Raw genomic sequence first — 23,110 nt, 5'->3', positions numbered from 1 at the left:
CTGTCTTGCACGAAGTGTTCTAATACACAGGCTTAGTCATTTTGACAAACCTTCAGAGCCCTAGAGGGGCTAGTTGGCAGCAGGGATTAGTGATTCCCAGAGCAATTTGCAAAAGCCAGATTGATTGGCATGGAATTTTGTCAACAAGCTTCTTAGAACATGTCAGAGAGCTGCTGGGGTGAAAGGGAGGTGGAATTGTTTACAGTATCAGCTTCTTACTTACCTTTTATATGACCTTGAACAAATCTCTTGACTTCATCTATAATGCTGTAGGGTTATTGGGAAGATTACATGAAATAAGAATGCGTGACTTACTCAGCTGTTTGCCTCATTACCTAGTTTTTGCTAACTGGCACAGTCTTACACTCATGGTGAATAATCGTTCCTAGGGCTTATTTTGTTGGTGTAGAATGGTGCTCTTCTAATTCACCGGATATAGCTTGAGTCCACTTCTCAAGGAGAGAATGACAGTATCATTTGACCTGTGTTTTTATCCATCATCCCTTAGAATCAGTTGACTGATTCTAAGACAGGATCTGTTTATTCAGGCCTAATTTTAGCAAATCTCCATAAATTAAATCAAAGTAGATGGTTGGGCTAAATGAAATGTTTAAATTACAAGAAATTTGAAGAAATCTAGTGTGTCAATCAGAGGTCCTAATTCAGGCTCCCTCCTTCATTCTAGATTGCTTACTTAATTAGTGTTTATCCAGAATGGTGTTTCATTGGTCAGAGCAAGCACAGTGGCCCTGCTTGCAGTGCACCCTGAGGGTTATGCGCTTTACACATTAGCAACCGATGATATGGGTAACCATTGATCTAATACATGGGAACTTGTTTTGACCTAGACTATACTTTTGGGTCGGGGCGGGGGAGAGAGAAAAATATACTTCACAAATATACTATATATATATATTTTAATCTTTAAAAACACTCTCCTTCCACCCATATTCCTGTTTTGGTAAATGACTCTAATTTTTATATCTCTCTTTTTTAATGAATATATAAGAACAGTTATCAAATTCTCACCTCTTGACCCTGAATTAAAGAGCTCTGGATTTCTAGCAGAGGCCTTGTCCCCCCTTTTGATGTGGTGTTCATTTTCTCTGGACCTGTTGTACCTCCATTTGATTGTTGGAGATTCAGCCTGAGGTGAATACCAGACTCCATTAAATGTTCCTTCCCCGGGACAATTCTCTGTAAATGTTTTGTTTGTTTTTAATGTCCTTCTAAGAAGACAAGTTAGGAATGGTTTGGAATTAGCACATTGTAAACAGATGCCCCTTGATTTGCTCTCAAATACTTTCAGTATTCTTTCCTTATGCCGATCTACACTCTTGCATCATTAATTTGCTTCTTAAGCAAACTAGAAATGTGTTTGTGGCTGAGATTTGATGAGGTTTTAGAGATTTTATTAAATGTTATTCTCTGAGAAATTCAATGGAAAACATGAATTCAGCTAGACCATTGCAGTTGCTTATATTGTGGTCTTACTAGTGGGAAGTTTGGAAGCAGGCTGGTTAGGCAGACCAAATGAGGGGCAGTACATGAGGCAGTGATTGTAACGGTGCAGGTGTGACCTCCTTGGCAGGTAATGGAAACCAAGAAATAGAACAGCAGGTATCTGCTCAACTGGTTATCATACTCCAGAGAAATTATCCCAGGCCACATTCAGATAAGAGTGAGGATATTTTGCAGTATTAGCTGGGAGGAAAGGCATGTGTGTGTGTTGTGAACGTAGTGTTCTATCTTGCTGGAAGTCAAAAGAGGATTTATAACTAGTTGGGGTTTTCATTTGAGAAGCCAAGTTTTTCCCCCCCTGCTTTTATGTGGTGGCTTGTGGCTACTTCAGTATCTGTTTCCTTTTAATGTTTTCCTGGCCTGTGGCTAAGCAAGTTGTTTAAACAGATATATAACATTGACTTTTCCTATTATATAGAAGGTGTTCAGATAACTCATAAAGGAAAAGAAATCAATAATACTCAGTTCAGTACTAGTATAAATGTTGATATTTTCTTCAGGGTAGATTGAGCAGAAGGAAGTGAATTCACGTAAGAAACACTGGTTCTTTTTTTATGCTCTCCATCCCCACCCCCTATAATTCCTAATTGGTGAATAAGAAAACTGGATGTCTCACTTCCTTTCAGTGTCCTTCGGGGATCTGCTGTTGTTTTTATTTGAGCCATTCTATGAATTACATGATCAGACAGCAACATTGAAACATCCAGGTTAAAATACAATCTAAAATAAAGAAATATATATATTTTTATGGGTGTACTTTATTAATCAAAATTTTCTTTTGAATTCTTTCCTGTACAAGAGATTGAGTAAACTGTGGACAGTGTCCAGCTGACCTTGAGCACGAATTTCCTATCAAACTCATATACTTGCTTTCCTAATTAAAAAAAAAATTTTTTTTGCCTATCTTGAGTTACTTCTTAGGGGGGAAACACACAAGCCTATACACAGATTTTTTTTTTCAGTACCTACTTCTTGTTGTTATTAGAATAATAGAAAATTATAGTTTCTTTATTTGATGTATAACATACACTGTCGATAATCATAATTGCTGGGGATATTTAAAATGGCAATTCTATACGTCTAAATATGTTCTTTCACAAACTTATATTGAAAACATGAAGAGGAAGAGGAACCCTGGTACTAAGATAAGGTGCCTTTCCTATAAGTGCTTATTATAGTGACACCTGAACTGTGTCCTACTAAAAATGAAATAGCATCATATACTGGCGTGAGCCCTGGAGCAGGAGCGCGCAGACATAAATCCTCTCCCCATTTCTCAAGTAATTTGTCCCTGACTAGATAAGCAGCTTAAGTTCTTTGAATCTCAACTGAAAACTGAAGGTTTGGAACTAAATATCAAAAGTTTGTTACAGATGGGTAATCACGGAGAACAACAAAGCATTATCTTCTGTCCACATGCCTGATGGGAGGTTTTCCCGCGATCCTTCAGAGCTGGGGGACAGAGTAATTTTAGATACACCCTCCTCTCAGGAACTTTTATGGTCCAGTGGAAGGAGACAGGCCCAGTGCTAAGGGGTTTTTCCATTAAATTTTAATACTGGTAGAATACTTAGAAATATCATGACATCTATTTAGTTTAATATATATACTCCGAGGGCTTCCCAGGTGGCGCTATGGTAAAGAACCTGCGCCAATGCAGGAGGCATAAGAGACCGAGGTTCAGTCCCTGGGGCAGGAAGATCCCCTGGAGGAGGGCATGGCAACCCACTCCAGTATTCTTGCCTGGAGAATCCCATGGACAGAGGAGCCTGGAGGTAATGGAGTCCATGAGGTAACAAAGAGTTGGACATGACTGGAGCGACTTAGCATGCACACACATTCACTCCAAATTAAACTCAATCTAGGGAGGAAGGCTCATTCTAGACCTAACGATATTTGCCTTTTCTTTTGATTTTAGGAGCTTATTGAATGAAAACTGCCAGAGACTGAAAAACCAAACATGAGGGTAGCAGGTAAGATACTTAATTCAGTAGGAATGATTTTACTTCTTGTGTAACCTGTTTGTTTTGTGATGACTGAATGACACTATAAAAAAAAATCATTTTCTATATTGAGTGCAACTGAATATAACAAACTAAATCATTATTTAGCCTTTTTACCTTTTCAGGTAGTTGGCAAATCACAAATGGAACGTTTAGTGGATTCTGTATAAGTTTTTGTGGGGTACTTTTGTTGAAATTATTTATGCTAAATATTTTCAGTTAGGTTTTTTAATGTTTATGTCCTTATACATTAAGCTTGTTTGCCTAGTTTTATGTATATGTGTGTATGTGCACCCCATCACAGGCACTGCCATAGAAGACATTCACATTTTACATAGACACTTCCACTAAGTAGAGTGTGTCCATCCTAGGAGAGACCTTGTCATTTCTCAAAATCAAGATAGTCTTTCTTTTGATTATCATCTCATCAGTAAACAAAATATTCTTACAGGAACATCTCTAAGAGTATAGGTCTAAAAGTACATTACTTAAGCCCAGAATAAAGCAAGTTTCTCTTTCTCATATAATTTCTGCATTCATTCTAGTTCAAATTAGCTTTGTCATCTAGTCCATTTCTCTGATTCTGACAAATAATACCAAGGTTAATTGATGCATAATTATTCACTGAATGCTGATTTTATGTTTGGCATGCTTCCTAGTATTGGTCTCAAAGGGACTACTGTTAATGAAGGAATAGGAAGATTAGCTTATTAGTTTATTGCTTTTAGACTAATTAATCTCTTCTAATTAAAAAAAAAAAAGATCCTGGTTGCTTTGAAATATCCTTATAGCCATTATTCTTACAGTGAGACATTAGTAAATATTTCAAGTTTTTCTAGGTTTATGAAAAACAGGGACACTCTTGGACTAGAGCAATCCATGGCTGAAAGGAAGAGGGATTCTCGTGGATGGAATGGGAACTGTGGTGTACTGTGGGTAGGCCCTTCCAAGTCCAAGGTGGATGGTGACAGCTCTGGAGGAGCCCCTCTGCAATAGAAGGTCCATAACTATCATCATGGAGGTGCTGCTGGTATTCGCCTGCCTGCCTCTCTCAGGATCTTTTGCTTATTCTCTTACTGGTTAGTTTCTCCACCTCCAACTTCTCCGTCTCTTAGAGCTTTTGTTTTCTCCTAGTTCCTTTAATCAGTTCAGCTCAGTTCAGTCGCTCAGTTGCGTCCGACTCTTTGCGACCCCATGAATCACAGCATGCCAGGCCTCCCTGTCCATCACCAGCTCCCGGAGTTCACTCAAACTCACATCCATCCAGTCGGTGATGCCATCCTCTGTTGTCCCCTCTCCTCCTGCCCCCAATCCCTCCCAGCATCAGAGTCTTTTCCAATGAGTCAACTCTTCGCATGAGGTGGCCAAAGTACTGGAGTTTCAGCTTTAGCATCATTCCTTCGAAAGAACACCCAGGGCTGATCTCCTTCAGAATGGACTGGTTGGATCTCCTTGCAGTCCAAGGGACACTCAAGAGTCTTCTCCAACACCACAGTTCAAAAGCATCAATTCTTTGGCACTCAACTTTCTTCACAGTCCATATCCATACATGACCACTGGAAAAACCTTAGCCTTGACTAGACAGACCTTTGCTGGCAAAGTAATGTCTCTGCTTTTCAATATGCTATCTAGGTTGGTCATAACTTTCCTCCCAAGGAGTAAGCGTCTTTTAATTTCATGGCTGCAGTTACCATCTTGCAGTGATTTTGGAGCCCCCCAAAATAAACTCTGACACTGTTTCCACTGTTTCCCCATCTATTTCCCATGAAGTGATGGGACTGGATGCCATGATCTTCGTTTTCTGAATGTTGAGCTGTAAGCCAACTTTTTCGCTCTCCTCTTTCACTTTCATCAAGAGGCTTTTTAGTTCCTCTTCACTTTCTGCCATAAGGGTGGTGTCATCTGCATATCTGAGGTTATTGGTATTTCTCCCGGCAATCTTGATTCCAGCTTGTGCTTCTTCCAGCCCAGTGTTTCTCATGATGTACTCTGCCTATAAGTTAAATAAGCAGGGTGACAGTATACAGCCTTGACGTACTCCTTTTCCTATTTGGAACCAGTCTGTTGTTCCATGTCCAGTTCTAACTGTTGCTTCCTGACCTGCATATAGGTTTCTCAAGAGGCAGGTCAGGTGGTCTGGTATTCCCATCTCTTGAAGAATGTTCCACAGTTTATTGTGGTCCACACAGTCAAAGGCTTTGGCATAGTCAATAAAGCAGAAATAGATGCTTTTCTGAAACTCTCTTGCTTTTTCGATGATCCAGCAGACGTTGGCAATTTGATCTCTCGTTCCTCTGCCTTTTCTAAAACCAGCTTTTACATCTGGAAGTTCACGGTTCACATATTGCTGAAGCCTGGCTTGGAGAATTTTGAGCATTACTTTACTAGCGTGTGCTGCTGCTGCTAAATCGCTTCAGTCGTGTCCGACTCTGTGGGACCCCATAGACGGCAGCCCGCCAGGCTCAGCCATCCCTGGGATTCTCCAGATGAGTGCAATTGTGTGGTAGTTTGAGCATTCTTTGGCATTGCCTTTCTTTGGTATTGGAATGAAAATTGACCATTTCTAGTCCTGTGGCCACTGCTTAGTTTTCCAAATTTGCTGGCATATTGAGTGCAGCACTTTCACAGCATCATCTTTCAGGATTTAAAATAGCTCAACTGGAATTCCATCACCTCCACTAGCTTTGTTTGTAGTGATGCTTTCTAAGGCCCACTTGACTTCACATTCCAGGATGTCTGGCTTTAGGTGAGTGATCACACCATCGTTATTATCTTGGTCATGAAGATCTTTTTTGTACAATTCTTCTGTGTATTCTTGCCACCTCTTCTTAATATCTTCTGCTTCTGTTAGGTATGGTTTCTTATAATTGAGTAGGTCTTGATTTAAAATTAAGTTCTGTCACTAACTAGTTATGTGACCTTAGTAGGCAAGGGATCTAGATTTTTCACCTTGGTTGCCTTATTTGTAAATTGAAAATAGTATCTTGAGTGAGTGAATTTGCTCAGTTGTGTCCAACTCTTTGTGACTCCATGGACTGTAGTCTACCAGGCTCCTCCCTCCATGGGATTCTCCAGGCAAGAGTACTGGAGTGGGTTGCCATTAGGCTGTGCAAATGATACTGTGCTTATAAAGCATTTAGCTCTGTAATAGGCACTCAGTAAATGGTGTGTGTATATATATTATATATATGTATTTATAAATATGATGTAGATAGTTTGTTTAACATAGGCTTATGTTTAGTTTGGAATGGAATTTAGTCTAGAGTGTTCATATATTATGAACTTGGTGTTTTAATTGTTCTAATATTTCAGTTGTGAACAGCCAAGTTTTCATATATCTATTTTAAGGAATAGGGAAAGATTATTTGCACATGCCCCTGATGCTTAGAAAATGAGATGTTTAGACTGTCATATGACATATAATCTTCCAGCCCTTGGTCTTAAAAGATCAAGAAGAAACATGCCACGTGTTAATCATTCATCTGTTTAGCGAACATATATTGAGAGTATGACATATGTTGAGAGAATGTTCAAGGCGCTTTGCTAGACCCCGTGAGGAAGAGTTCAAACCCGGTGGAATTTTATTTCCTCACATAGATGACCTGTAGTCAGTCTTGAAAACAGGAGGCAGTTTTGGGAGCGGGAGAAGGTACAGCGCAGGAGGCAGGGATGGGAACTGATTAGTAGTTAGGCTTCCTCCTTGCCATCTCATTTCTATGTTGATAGAGCATCATAAGCCCTTCTGATTACCATCAGTTCATTCACTTCCCTCCCCTGTAAGGATGCATTCCCAGTCATTTCAGGTTTATAAAATTAGGATGAACACAGCTCTTTTTTCCTCTTCCTTACCCATTAAGTTGAGTTTGGGTAGTTTCTCTGAAGAATGTGGTGCTTTGCTATTAGTGACAAAGCACTGGGCTGTGTCAGGATCCCCAGGCTCCTATTCTTGTGCTGATGCTAAGAGAGCTGTAATCTTGGACACTTGCCTCACTTGGGGACTTTGTTTCCTCAAGGATAGTGAGATGACTGTTGATCCTTCACATCAGTGTAAATGAAATTTTTAGTAACCTGAGAGGGGAATGGAGATTATACAGAAAAATATTAGTATTGTTTCTGAATAAACTAATGAGATGTCTCTGAAATTCTAAGAGGAAGAAGATGTTGTTCCTTTCCGGTCATTTTCGTTTCTGTTTCTTTCTCTTACTTTCACTTTCCAAGATTTGCTTAGCTCTGGAGGAGAAAGACAAGTGCTGATTCATATTAAGCAGTTAATTAGTTAGTAGCAGTGCTATTTGTAAGGCACTCAGAAATAGTTAAAGATAGGTATGGAAGGCTAAGAGTGTTCACAGAGCTTACCATGTAACCATTTTATGAAGCAAATGAAGTAGGTGCTGAATTAAGTCCTGCAGGAGTGGGGAAGGCATGTCTTAAACTTCCTGGTGTGGGGAGATATTATTGTTCCCCAAACCAGGAGTACTTGTGTGCTCCACGAGATATGTGGGTTCCAGAGGACAGTAAACTCATTACCGTTCACTTGAGAACTCCTTGCCGAGTGGACATCCCGTCCGTTGCCTTAGTGTCTCCAGAAGGGTCAGTGTTTTTGTGTCTTCTGTATCTAGCACTGCCCTTTATAATTGAAAACGACTGGAAGTGAGTCATCCCACAAACTTGGTGTTGGTATTCCATTAGTCATGATACTTTGGTGTAGTCAGTCAGAAGTTGATAGTGGGTCATGTTTTTTTTTTTTTTTACATGTGAGAACTAAGCAGATGACTTAAAACAGTCCTGTGTCTAGGTTGCTAGCCAATTTCATACTTCCTTGATTAGCAAAGTCAATCAAATTGACTATTGGTATACTTTTTGTTGTAACTCAAGTAAAATTAAAATCCAATAATAAATATTATTAGATATTTAATAGTCTTAGGGAGTTTTAATATTCACTTATACTTTTCCATGGTAATGCATAATACAAAGTTCTGTGGGCTCATAAGTTCATGTTCAATTGTTTCTGCCCTGTATATAGGTGCTGCAAAGTTGGTGGTCGCTGTGGCAGTATTTTTACTGACATTCTATGTTATTTCTCAAGTATTCGAAATAAAAATGGATGCAAGTTTAGGAAATCTATTTGGTAAGTTTTTATTTTTTTCACCCTTTCTTGAAGTTCATTTGTGATGAGATTGTCTTTAAATTTTTATGAGTTATCAACATTGAGTCACTCTACTGTTTAATCTGTCTAGAAAAGAAAATGTAATTATATTGGTAAGTGCAATTCATTAGAATATTCTAAAATACACAATAGAAAATCTTACAATTAATTCGATATAAAGCATGAATCCTGTATTCAACATTTTGAATGTATTTAATGGGGCCTATTTTATGTGTGCCTAGGGATATTAATCATGGCATTTTAAATGCACATTCTAGAAGATATCACACCCTATTTGAATTGGCTGCTTAAAAACTTGGAGCTGATTCTAACCCTCAATTAGCAAGTGATTAGGAGTCATGATAAAACATTTTAAATAGACATAGACATCCATCTTGCTTTTCCTACCCTCATTTTCTTTCTGCAGAATTTTTCTTTTTACCAATTTCTTTGATGCTGTGTTGTAAATGTCCCACTAAAAGCTGCCTTACTTCAGTTTTAAACAAAATCTTTTAAGTTGATAAAATAAGTTAACATTTGAAATATTTGAATAAGCTTTGGCTGGGCACTGTTTAAAGTATTAAAAAATTACTAATGAAAGGTCAGACTGTGAAACATAGAAACAGTGTTTTGACCTAGTAGGCAGAGATCAGATGAAACAGCCTATGGATCTCTGGAATAGTTTATGAGTTTTGCTTTCCATAAGTTAGTATTTGGAAGGGATCCCCAAGACCTAATAAACTCCCTCTCACATCTAGTTTCAAGACTCCTTAAACCACTGTTTCTCTAAATTTTTTATGTCAGAGGAATCTCTAGGGAATCTTGATAAATGCAGGTTCTGATTCAATGTCTGGATGGGGCCTGAGAGTCTGCATTTCAAGCTCCCAGGTGATGGCTGATTTCCTCTCCAGAGACCATGTACTGGTATTGGGCTTTAAACAGTTCTGACACATAGTCCTTAATTTCTGTACGTATTTATTTTTATACATTTTCAGGTGACTTTTCTTACAATGACTACTTAAAAGTGCTTCCTTATATTGCACTGAATTCTACCTTTTATACTCCAAGTAATTTTAGTCCATTGGTCTTACTTCTACCTGTTGGATCTCTCACATAGTTAAGCTGTGGTTGTTCTCCACCAGGCCATCTTTGTCTAAGGTTTTATCTTATCAATTTATGAAATCCTCCCTTTGAACCATTCTTCTTAATGTGCTGGTTGTTTTCCTCCTAACCGTCTATTTTTTGGCACGCAACTTAAAATGAGGTATCCAGGATCAAGCGTAGAATAGTTGTTGCAAGTGTGGTGAGACATGTCTTGACTTCTGGGCTGTGTCCTGTTGCTGCAGAGGGCCAGCTTGGTTCCTTTGAGAGCACAGCTGGTTTCAATTGAAGGGTGGGGCGAAAACAGGGAAGGCATTTAGGACTTGTTCAGTGTTGCTGTGGAAACAGTGTGTTGTAGCTCGTTCTTCTAAGAAAGGTTATAGTAAAGGAAGATGGTTATGGGATCCTAGCTCAAGGCCGAAGGAAGTTGAAGATTTTTTTTCCTTTTTGATGTAAGGGAGAGGCTTTGGCTTGTCTGTAGTCCTTGGGCAAAAAGTCAGTGAATTACAGATCAATGGGAAGAGATTGAACAGACAGAAAAGGTACAAATGAAAAATTATTTTGGGAAAAAATGCAGTTTTCAGAGAGAAGAGATTGGGTGAGGTCACAGTGTTTCTCTGGTTTGGATCATCATCTCTAGTTTGGATGGTTTATTTGGGCATCTCAGAGATGTTCCTGTGTCTATTTCTCATCTTTGATATCTGCCTGTGTCAACACTGCCAGAGGGATTCTCTCAAAACTCTTGAACTTTCAGTATTTCCAGCTACTGCAGAGTAAAATCTAAACTCCCTACCAGAATAGCACTCAGTCCCAGCCTGCTTTTACCTTCCTGACCTGTACTTCCCCTCACCCACTTGCTCTGTCCATGTGAATGTGATCTACAGACACAGACCCTCAGCCTTTGTTCATTCTGATTTCTTGTTGTTCAGTCTCGAGGTCATGTCCAGCTCTTTGCAACACCATGGACTGTAGCCTGCAAAGCTGCTCTGTCCTCCATTATCTCTTAGTTCAGTTCACTTCAGTTGCTCAGTCGTGTCCGACTCTTTGCCACCCCATGAACCGCAGCACAGGAGGCCTCCCTGTCCATTACCAACTCCCAGAATTTACCCAAACTCATGTCCATTGAGTCGGTGATGCCATCCAACCATCTCATCGTCTGTCGTCTCCTGCTCCTCCCGACCTCAATCTTTCCCAGCATCAGGGTCTTTTCCAGTGAGTCAGTTCTTTGCATCAGGTGGCCAAAGTATTGGAGTTTCACCTTCAGTATCAGACCTTCCAGTGAATACTCAGAACTGATCTCCTTTAGGATAGACTGGTTGGATCTCCTTGCAGTCCAAGGGACACTCAAGAGTCTTCTCCAACACCACAGTTCAAAAGCATCAATTCTTTGGCACTCAGCTTTCTTTATAGTCCAATTCTCACATCCATACATGACTACTGGAAAAACCATAGCCTTGACTAGATGGACCTTTGTTGGCAAAGTAATGTCTCTGCTTTTTAATATGCTGTCTGTGTTGGTCATAACTTTCCTTCCAAGGAGTAAGCATCTTTTAATTTCATGGCTGCAGTCACCATCTGCAGTGATTTTGGAGCCCAAAAAAAAATACAGTCAGCCACTGTTCCTACTGTTTCCCCATCTATTTGCCATGAAGTGATGGGACCAGATGCCATGATCTTCGTTTTCTGAATGTTGAGCTGTAAGCCAACTTTTTCGCTCTCCTCTTTCACTTTCATCAAGAGGCTCTTTAGTTCTTCTTCACTTTCTGCCATAAGGGTGGTGTCATCTGCATATCTAAGGTTATTGATATTTCTCCCGGCAATCTTGATTCCAGCTTGTGCTTCATCCAGCTCAGCGTTTCTCATGATGTACTCTGCTTATAAGGTAAAATAAGCAGGGTGACATATACAGCCTTGACATACTCCTTTTCCTATTTGGAACCAGTCTGTTGTTCCATGTCCAGTTCTAATCGTTGCTTCCTGACCTGCATACAGGTTTCTCAAGAGGCAGGTCAGGTGGTCTGCTATCCCCATCTCTTTCAGAATTTTCCACAGTTTATTGTGATCCACACAGTCAAAGGCTTTGGCATAGTCAATAAAGTGGAAATAGATGTTTTTCTGGAACTCTTTTGCTTTTTCAATGATCTAGCAGATGTTGGCGATTTGATCTCTGGTTCCTCTGCCTTTTCTAAAACCAGCTTTTACATCTGGAAGTTCTTGGTTCATGTATTGTTGAAGCCTGGCTTGGAGAATTTTGAGCATTACTTTACTGAGTGCAATTGTGTGGTAGTTTGAGCATCCTTTGGCATTGCCTTTCTTTGGGATTGGAATGAAAACTGACCTTTTCCAGTCCTGTGGCCACTGCTGAGTTTTCCAAATTTGCTGGCATATTGAGTACAGCGCTTTCACAGCATCGTCTTTTAGGATTTGAAATAGCTCAACTGGAATCCATCACCTCCACTAGCTTTGTTCATAGTGATGCTTTCTAAGGCCCACTTGACTTCACACTCCAGGATGTGTGGCTCTAGGTCAGTGATCACACCATCGTGATTATGTGGGTTGTGAAGATCTTTTTTGTACAGTTCTTCTGTGTATTCTTGCCACCTCTTATCAATATCTTCTGCTTCTGTTAGGTCCATACCATTTCTGTTCTTTATTGAGCCCATCTTTGCCTGTAATGTTCCCTTGGTATCTCTAATTTTCTTCAAGAGATCTCTAGTCTTTCCCATTCTGTTGTTTTCCTCTATTTCTTTGCACTGATCACTGAGGAAGGCTTTCGTATCTCCTCTTGCTATTCTTTGGAACTCTGCATTCATATGGGTATATCTTACTTTTTCTCCTTTGCTTTGCACTTCTTCTCTTCTCATAGCTATTTGTAAGGCCTCCCCAGACAGCCATTTTGCTTTTTTGCATTTCTTTTTCCTGGGGATGGTGTTGATCCCTGTCTCCTGTACAATGCCATGAACCTCCATCCGTAGTTCAGCAGGCACTCTGTCTATCAGATCTAATCCCTTAAATCTATTTCTCACTTCCACTGTTTAATCATAAGGGATTTGATTTAGGTCATACCTGAATGGTCTAGTGGTTTTCCCCACTTTCTTTAAGTCTGAATTTGGCAATATGGAGTTCATGATCTGAGCCACAGTCAGCTCCCAGTCTTGTTTTTGCTGACTGTATAGAGCTTCTCCATCTTTGGCTGCAAAGAATATAATCAATCTGATTTCAGTGTTGACCATCTGGTCATGTCCATGTGTAGAGTCTTCTCTTGTGTTGTGGGAAGAGGGTGTTTGCTATGACCAGTGCGTTCTCTTGAAAAAACTCTACTAGCCTTTGCCCTGCTTCATTCTGTACTCCAAGGCCAAATTTACCTGTTGCTCCAGGTGTTTCTTGACTTCCTACTTTTGCATTCCAGTCCCCTATAATGAAAAGGACATCTTTTTTGGGTGTTAGTTCTAAAAGGTCTTGTTGGTCTTCATAGAACTGTTCAGCTTCTTCAGCATTGCTGGTTGGGGCATAGACTTGGATTACTGTTATATTGAATGGTTTGCCTTGGGAATGAACAGAGATCATTCTGTCGTTTAAGAATTTGCTCAAATTCATGTCCATTGAGTCGGTGATGCTATCTAATCCTTTCAACTTCTGCCATCCCTTTCTTCTTTTGCCTTCAATCTTTTCCAGCATTAGGGTCTTTTCCAATGAGTCAGCTCTTTGCATCAGGCGCCCAAAGTATTGGAGCTTCAGTCAGTCCTTCCAGTGAGTAGTCAGGATTGACTTCCTTTAGGATTGACTGTCCTTACGACTCTCAAGAGTCTTCTCCAGCACCCCAGTTCGAAAGCATCAATTCTTAGGTATTCAGCCTTCCTTATGGTCCACCTCTCATATCCATACATGACAATTGGAAAAACCATAGCTTTGACTCTGCTGATTCTTTACCTACACATCTTTCTTTCTCTCTCCCCATCATCTGTTAATTGTTCTCGTTTTTCAAAACTGCACGAGTGCCCCTTCTTGGGAGAAATGGTATTTGAGTCTCCCTCTTTCCCTGTTAGATTGTTGCTCCTTTTTGTAAACTGTCAGTTCTACTGCTTAGTACTTATATCTCAATTTGCCCTGATTTTATTCTGCCATAAATTATAGAATTTCTTTTCTTTTATTCTTTACCATGTATTTGGCTTTCCGTACTGGAGAACAAATGTTGGGAGCAGTAATGTCTTGCTGACTCACCCGGCATCTAGCACCAGATGCTATAGATAGTACATGCTGATTGAATGGAAAATGAATGTAGATAATTGAAGATTAGGACTTTTGTGTAGAGAAGGAGTGTTTTCAAAGTAGGATTTGTTTAAGGCTGTGTTAGTTGACAAGCCCCTGATTATCAGCTATGAACAAACACTGAGCTACTTTAACTAAGGCAGTTGTCTGTATTAATTTTCATTTCTCCTAGTGTTAGGAACCTGCAAGTTTTTATTGTATGTGTTTTAGCTATTTAGTTTAGGCATTCTTTGGGCAGCTGGTTTATTTTGTTGTCATAATTGAAGTTGTACTCTGTATCCATCTACACAACCTTATTGGATTCCAATCTACTGAACTGGTGAAAATTTAATTTGTGTGGTTATTTTTAATTCTCATTTCAGAATAATTGAGTAAAAATGGAGATATGGTTGTATTTGTCATTTGTTGAGCATCTAACTTAAATTTAGCTTGGCATTAAGATTGTTTCTATAATCAGTATTTTGAGGGCCTCATGAGGTTAACTGTAGTTTTTTGGATGGTGAATTTTTCCCATTTTTCAATTTATTGATTTAATAACTTACTTGATAGTTTATGTAAATTTACATTTGAGTTAATTATATAGTGCTGTTTTAGAAAAATAAGACAAACAGTTCTAGAAAAGACAAATGAAAATTTTCCCTAAAATTAGTTGAATGTACAAATATAAATTGTAATTTTTTTTAAGCAATCTTTAACGAAACTTTTTAAGATAATTATAGATTCATGTGCATTTGTAAGAAATAATATGGAGAGATTCTATATACTCTTTACTCAGTTTCCCATTGGTAACATCTTAAATTCCATACAGTATCACACCAGGACATCAATGTGGGTACAGTCTACCAGTCTTATTTATGATTGTGGCTTAATACAGGATTAGTTTTCAACATGGATACTTAACAAAAATGTGCTGAAAGTAGTCCAGATTATTTTTACATATATTGTTGCCTTCAGTCCTTACTATTCTATTAATTTATTTTTACCTTTTAAATTTAAACCATTGAAATAATATATATGTAAATCACTTGAGCTATTATTAAAAACTAAAGTACAAAATAATTATATTAGGTTTCTTTAGCCTGACTCATTGAAAGACATTCACTGAAAAAACAAATCAGAAATGTTTGTTGTTTCCTTGAAGTGAAGAACTGTATATATTGAAAGACATTAAGAATTAAAGCCATCAAGGTAGTTTGAGGAATTAAGGTTGCAGAAAAGGAGGTATTTTTGTGTTTGTATGCTGTGCCCATACTCTATAACCATCCTGTTTGATTTATGAAATGTTACCTGTTTACCCTCCAGGTGTTAAAAATTCTCAGAACTGCAGGCCAGATAGAGGACTTTTGCTTATACATATTGGATAAAATTAGTTTTAATCTGAAAAGATGTTCACAAAGGTTTTTTTTTTCCCCTCCTTTGAGCATCTTCTTCCCTTACTCTTACACAAATTAAATGGAAGTAATTTGCTCAAAAGTCTGATGATTAAGAAACATTTACCCCAGATTGTGTCCCAGTAAAGTTTTTAAATTGAATGACATTATTATTTATTTATTAATCTCTCTCAAGTTTCCCAGTCAAACCAGTTTGATCATTTTAGAGGCTCATCTGTGATTTTCCTTCTACCTCCTTTTCATCAGCCACAGTCTTCCTTTGAATGTTAGTAGGTTATTGATGTCTCTAAGATTTCTCTCATCAGCCCTCTCCTCATTTTAAATCCTCTCTTTGCACTACCTCATCATTTGCCAGTTTTCCGGTTTATATCTTCATCCCTGGTCTCATTTATAGCCGACTTTTAGACTTCCACCCAGATCATCTCAAAGTATCTTAAAATGAACAGGTCTACAGGGAACTCAGCAGCCATCCAACATCCTATCTCCTCACTAGATAACAAACATCATGAGTGAGAGATAGTGGTTTTTTTTCTTTGGCTCATGTGAATGGATGAAGGAATGCTTCTAAAGGTGGATGTCTGAGAAGTAAACTTGATTCCTGCTTTTATTTCATGCCTCCTTCAGGTCTGTTCCACAGTCTTGTCAGTGTTGCTGCCTTAGTTGTTCTGAGCCCGTCGACTACTTTCAAACCCACAGTCACTACCTTTGTTTCAGCTGCTGCCTGTTTTTTACCTGGATTACTTAAGCAGCGTCCCTGTGCTTGTGGACTCATCTCAAGTCTAGAACCCTCTGCAGTCTATTCTCCATTCTGCAGTCAGAAGAATGATCCTGAAAGCTCCCTATCCTGGCTTCCAGCTTCTCAAAGGACCAGTGGTTTTTGTACCTGTGATAACTAGACCTCAGACTGTCCCATTTCGGGGGGGATGCAATATGAGTTTGCCTGCTCGAATGAGATATGGCTTTGAAAACTGATTCTTATCAATGACTGATTATGGATAGGACAAATCCAATCGGTGAACCTATCTGATGTCAGTTTCTTTCTCTTTAAAACAGAAGTGTTAGTGTTAGTTGCTCAGTCATGTCCTACTCTTTGCAACCCCTGGCTCCTCTGTCCGTAGAATTCTCCAGGCAAGAATACTGGAGTGGGTTGCATTCCCTCCTCCAGCGGATCTTCCCAACCAGGGATCGAACCCCAGGTCTCCTGAACTACGGACAGATTCTTTATATTTTAGCCACCAGGGAAGCCCCAAGGTGATGAACAAATCAACAATACATGATAAAGTACTTGACAGAGTGCCCCATGTATGTGAATGAGCTGTTATATTATCCATGTTCTGATCCCACTGTCTTCTACGTATCTTCCTGTCATAAGTAAGGTATACAAGCATTCCTGATTTGAACAGTGTTCTAACACCTGAGCCTGATAGTATATGTTTGTTTAGGTCTAAGTGAAATTGAGACTTTCTAGTCTACATGCTCGGAGAAGGCGATGGCACCCCACTCCAGTACTCTTGCCTGGAAAATCCCATGGACGGAGGAGCCTGGTAGGCTGCAGTCCATGGGGTTGCTAAGAGTCAGACACAACTGAGCGACTTCACTTTCACTTTTCACTTTCATGCATTGGAGAAGGAAATGGCAACCCACTCCAGTGTTCTTGCCTGGAGAATCCCAGGGACGGGGGAGCCTGGTGGGCTGCCGTCTATGGGTTGCACAGAGTCGGACACGACTGAAGTGACTTAGCAGCAGCAGCACCAGCAGTCTACATGCTGTTAATCACTGGTTGCTAGTTACTCTCTGATTTTCATTTTCTTATTTACAAAAATGAGGGCTTTGGACCAGATGGTGTCTAGAATTTATCTTTCCCTTTTATGATATAATTAAGGAAAGTGAAAGAATGAGCCCCAGCAGCTTCATTTACTAATTGATCATTTTTTATTTCCTTCAAATCTTTGTCCTTATCTATGCATGTTCTTAGTACTCACAGATAAAGTTTATTTTTTGCTTTATTCCACGCATTAAACTTTTCCCATGTGACTGCATTGCCTTTATTACTTCAGTGGTACATAGTATTCTGAGTATTCTGTAGAGTTGATGACCTTCAGTTACTTAGTCATCTTCCTGTTTTTAAACATTCACATATTATTTTAAGTCTTAGCATTCTTTTCTGTTCTCTCTTTCAGTACTGGTTTTACAGGAAATTCACAGTTACCGAAACAGTACAGAACTAAAAACTATTTATAGTCAAACAGCTGGCAAGCATTTATGACACCACATGCTTATTGGCCAAATCTGGAAATGGCTATCCACAATACTGTTGATTAGCTGTATTGTATTCTCAGGTGGATCTAATGGTAAGAAACCTACCTGCCAATGCAAGAGACTGGTTCAACCGCTGGGTCAGGAAGACCCCCTGGAGGAGGTCACGGCAACCTGCTTCAGTATCTTTGCCTGGAGAATCCCATGGACAGAGGAGCCTGGAGGGCCCTAGTCCATAGGGTCTCGAGGGGTCAAACACGACTAAAGCAACTTAACATGCATAGCGTGGGCTAGGATCAAATGTTAGTGCTTTTAAGAAGCTCTAAGTGTAGATTTCTAGGTTAAGATTTACTGCATTCAGGTTAAGATTGATCAGGAAATTCTGGCTTCCTTTAACTGATAAATGATTTTTTTTTTGAAAAAACCCTCTTAATAATGACCTTTTTTTTTTTTTTTTCCTAATTACACCTAGTACATTGTGATTTTAGGGAAATTAAACCTTCCTACCCTCACTGGCCCTCTTGTGATCTTCCCACCAAATCTCTCAGCCTAACCTCTGAGATAGATTCATGTATATTATCCAGGACTTCATATGCATATGTATACAACACCATACAGCAGCAACACTTTTTAATAAGGCCATATAAAGGGAACTTTGAAATACTATATGATATCACTTACATGTGGAAAAAAGATAAACTCAGAGAAACAGAGGTGAAATGGTGATTACCAAGAATTGGGAGAGGGTGGAAGTCATGAGGAGATGTTGCTCAAAGGATACAAATTCCCAGTTATAAGATTATTAAGTTTGGGAATTGAATGTACAGTTTAGTTCAGTTGCTCGGTTGTGTCCGACTCTTTGCAACTGCAGCACACCAGGCTTCCCTGTCCATCACCAACTCCCAGAGCCTACTCAAACTCATGTCCATCACATCGGTGATGCCATCCAACCATCTCATTCTCTGTCATCCCCTTCTCCTCCAGCCTTCAATCTTTCCCAGCATCAGGTCTTTTCCAATGAGTCGGTTCTTCGCATCAGGTGGCTACAGGACTGGAGTTTCAGCTTCAGCATCAGTCCTTCCAATGAATATTCAGGACTGATTTCCTTTAGGATTGACTGGTTGGATCTCCTTGCAGTCCAAGGGACACTCAAGAGTCTTTTCCAACACCATAGTTCAAAAGCATCAATTCTTTGGTGCTCAGCTTTCTTTATAGTCCAACTCTCACAGCCATACATGAAAGTGAAAGTGAAGTCTCTCAGTCATGTCCGACTCTTTGCGACCCTATGGACTGTAGCCCACCAGGCTCCTCAGTCCATGGAATTTTTCAGGCAAGAGTACTGGAGTGGGTTGCCATTTCCTTCTCCAGAGGATCTTCTCAACCTAGGGATCGAACCTGGGTCTCCCGCACTTCAGGCAGACGCTTTACTGTCTGAGCCACCAGGGAATCTCACAAATCATCCATACATGACTACTGGAAAAACCATAGCTTTGACTAGACGGATCTTTGTTGGCAAAGTAATGTCTCTACTTTTTAACATACTGTCTAGATTGGTCATAGGTTTTCTTCCAAGGAGCAAGCATCTTTTAATTTCATGGCTGCAGTCACCATCTGCAGTGATTTTGAAGCCCCCCAAAATAAAGTTTGTCACTGTTTCCATTGTTTCCCCATCTATTTGCCATGATGTGATAGGACCTGATGCCATGATCTTAGTTTTCTGAATATTGAGTTTTAAGCCAACTATTTCACTCTCCTCTTTCACTTTCCTCAAGAGGCTCTTTAGTTCTTCATTGCTTGCTGCCATAAAGGTGGTGTCATCTGCATATCTGAGGTTATTGATATTTCTCCCGGCAATCTTAATTCCAGCTTATATTTCATCCAGCCCAGCATTTGTACAGTGTGGTGATTATAGCTAGTAATATGATTGGGATTTACATTTATAATAACTGAAACTAAAAAAAAAATGTAAAGGTAAAAGCAAAATGCTCTATCAGTAATAAAATAATGCCCCCATAACTCCTCATGATTGTTTGTAGTAAATTAGGTAGCCTAAAGTTACTTTCTCACTTTTCCTCTAAAGTAATATTCATGTTTTATTTATTGTATGCTAAGTAATAATTCAAACACATTTAATAGACCTATTACCTCTATACATGTTAAAAAGTGATACTTGCCAAGAGCCTTATTCCTTCTAACAAAAATAACTTTTTTTTCCTTAGCAAGGTCAGCATTGGATGCGGTTGTACGTTGTAAGTATTTCCACTCAATATTTTACATATAGTTTATTCTTTTTCTCTTAAGTTATATGGAAACTATTTGATTGGATAGCTCGATATTTTGGGTGTTTATTTATAATGGATATTTTGTTCCATTAATGTTTTTTAGCTTCAGTATTTTAAGTATAGAAAGTACGTTAAAGGAGAATTCCTAGTTAGACTTAGTTTGTGAGCAGATATTCAGTGATGCATCAGGCATATGTGGAGTGGAAATGAAGAGTAACAATCCCAAACCTCCCACATCCTGGCTTTGTAAAATAAACCTTAAAAATAATTAGATAAATTATATTTGCCCTCAGTGAAGATCATGTTACTTGTTCCATTTATATTCATTTTTAGTTTGTTTCCTAGGAGATTGTGTGTGTGTGTGTGGTTTTTTTTTTTTTTTTTTTTTGAGGCTCCTTGAAACTCTTAGGGGAAAAAAAAAAAACTAGCATGTAGTTTGAAATATATATATATATGTGTGTGTGTGTGTGTATATATATATAATATATATATATATCTTGGTGTTTGCATAATGCCCTTTGTGGTTTGAGATATGAAGCAAACTAAACAGAATCTGTTAACATTTTTTTCTTTGGAAAAAAAATTTTTTTTTTTTTTCTCTCCAAAGCTACAAAACCTCCCAGATATAAATGTGGAATCTCAAAAGCTTGCCCTGAGAAGCATTTTGCTTTTAAAATGGCAAGTGGAGCAGCCAATGTGGTGGGACCCAAAATCTGCCTAGAGGACAATGTGTAAGTGCTTATCAATTTGGAAGTATAAGGTGCACTATTAAATTTTAGCAAATTGAATCTGAGTTTATTGGATCTTTTGAAAATGTATTGGGCATGCCTTTACTAAAGAAAAGTAAGGAGTCTTAAAGTTCTTAAATTTTGTGTGAGTATGATAAGAACATAGTATTTATCCAGCTTCATATATAGATCAGAGTTTTCCTCTGAAAGAATTTTCTATATCCCATCTGATAGTCATAGAAACAGATGGCTATTTAATTTTGATTCCTAAGTAATAGGGGCAAAGTTAATTCATTTAAATTAATTAAAATTAAAGTTCACTTCCTCAGTCATACCAACCATATTTCAAGTGCTAATAGCTACATGCAGCTTGTGCCTACCCAATGTAACAGCACAGGTAGAAAGCGTTTCCATCACTGCAGAAAGTCCAAGTAGGCTTATTTTTGTCAACTAGACTGCCCTAGATAATGAATGCTTTATCTTACAAACCAACATTTCTCATTTTAAATGTTTGAGTGCTGCCTGCTGAAGTGTGAAGTAGCCCAGTAATAACCTCAAGTCCGTCATGGCCCAGAACTGCTTGCCACTAAACTGAATGGTTTCCTTTATTGAGATGCTCTGCAGAGTATACCTTTTTGGCTTTTTTAGTCTCCTACTCCTGTGTCACTTGTCGTGAAGTTCCTGGATTAGAAAAATGTTCTTTGACCCCTCAATCTAAAGTTGGACACCTGCACCTCACTTCACTCACCCCATCAGTGTTCATCACGCCCTTGCCGTCACACATGTTCTGGGCAGTGTGTACCGTATTCTCTAATTATTCTGATGATCATTTCTAAGTTCCTGGCTCTGAAGTCACAAACCCTGCTTTTTGTTGATTGCTTCTAATCGGGTCTTGTTTGAAAAATTAGATATATGATAGGCTTTACATAAAATAATATATGTGCCATTTAATTATATAGAGTAAAGAGTGAGGTAATTTTATAGATAGGAGGAAATGAGGCAGTTTTTCCCAGCTTTTTGTCTTTTCTTTTTAATATAGAAGCGCTAACATTTTTATTCTCGCCCCTCTTTTCAGTTAGCTGTGTGTAGGATTTAGCCTCTTAGAATAAAACTTTTACTGTAAAATTAAAAGCTTGAGCCAGGTGATCCTAAGGTCCCTGCTCATTTCCTTTATCCTCATGCTGATGATAATCCATTGTTCATCCGTCGTCCTCTGATGTCTCATAATAGTCTTGCTTTACTGAATTGAAAGCATTTGGCTTTTCGAAGTTTGTAGATTTTGCATTAAGTAACATCCTTCCCATTACCTTAGAATGTTCCATTCCCCCTTTTCACCTTGTTTGGAGATACTTGATCCTGAATAATAAGTAGGAAGTTCTCTTCGAATGCCCAGCCCATTCATGACAGGCTATCTTCATCTTATCTCTGCCCCCTTGAAGCATGTAAGTTTTAATTCAAAGAAGAGATTAAACTAGTAAATAATAACAGGTTGTCTATTCACAGATTATAAGTTAAAAAGAAGAGAGAAGTGTATTAAGCAGTGGAGTCTGGTAAAAAAAAAAGTATTGACTCAGAGCCAGAGAATTTGGTTCTAGCATCATGGGCGTGTCATGTAGAATTATATTTCAGTTTGTTTAACCATAAAACTGAGACAGGCCACCTGTCCATCCACTTTTCAGGAATTTTTCTGCCATTCCTGTGAGAGAGTGAATAATTGATGGGATTTTATAGTTATGCCCCAGGCCCTGAAATCTAGTCCTTGAAATAGGGGACTGAACTATTGACCAGGTATACCTAGTAGAGAACCGGTAGGGACAATTCAGTCTAGTGCTTTCTTTCCAGTATGTTCTAATTCTGTATTGATTTTTCCATAAAAATTTTAAAGAAGTCTGAATTTTCTTAGCATCATTCATTCCATCCACTTTTTATTCAACAGGTATTTACTGAGCACAGTTCCTGCTCTCATGGAACACACAGTCTGGTAGGGAGAAGGATATTTAAGGAGTAAATGCAAAGAAATAGTTAGAAATTGTGGCACACCCTGCCCAGAGCAGCAGGGTGTGATAGATACTGATGGGGGCAGTGAGATGAGATAAAGGTGTCCAACTTTAGACTGAGTGGGTCAAGGAATGTTTCTCTAAAACAGTGATATTTAGTCTGAGAATCAAAGGATAAGAAGGAAGACCGCCAGGGGAAGACCATTCTAAAGAGCAAGCTTGAAGGCCCAACGTGGGAAAGAGCTGGAGAGAAGTGGATAACGGCCAGGTCGTTGGAACTTACAGGCCGTGTGGAAAAGGAGATGAGATCTTTTTCTGAGAGTGTTGAGAGGTTGTTGAAGGTTTTCAAAGTCTGGCATGTCTTCACTTCATTTATATTGAAGAAAATGATCTGACTGCTGGATAACATGATGAGA

The 23,110-nt window shown here is 38.9% G+C and overlaps 1 protein-coding gene across 2 annotated transcripts in view; it reads left to right on the top strand.

Moving 5' to 3' along the window:
* FAM3C (FAM3 metabolism regulating signaling molecule C) overlaps nucleotides 1–23,110 on the top strand; it is a 54,291-nt gene that overhangs the window by 12,157 nt on the left and 19,024 nt on the right. For both annotated transcript variants that reach the window (NM_001099147.1, XM_024990907.2), the window contains 4 exon segments: nucleotides 3,440–3,494; nucleotides 8,548–8,652; nucleotides 19,907–19,936; nucleotides 20,577–20,700. In NM_001099147.1, coding sequence (NP_001092617.1) covers nucleotides 3,482–3,494; nucleotides 8,548–8,652; nucleotides 19,907–19,936; nucleotides 20,577–20,700 — 272 coding nt within the window. In that variant the 5' untranslated portion in view covers nucleotides 3,440–3,481.

This window comes from Bos taurus, chromosome 4 (genome assembly GCF_002263795.3).
Source record: "Bos taurus isolate L1 Dominette 01449 registration number 42190680 breed Hereford chromosome 4, ARS-UCD2.0, whole genome shotgun sequence".
Taxonomy (NCBI): Eukaryota; Metazoa; Chordata; class Mammalia; order Artiodactyla; family Bovidae; genus Bos; species Bos taurus.
This window is presented reverse-complemented; position numbering and strand designations above follow the sequence as displayed.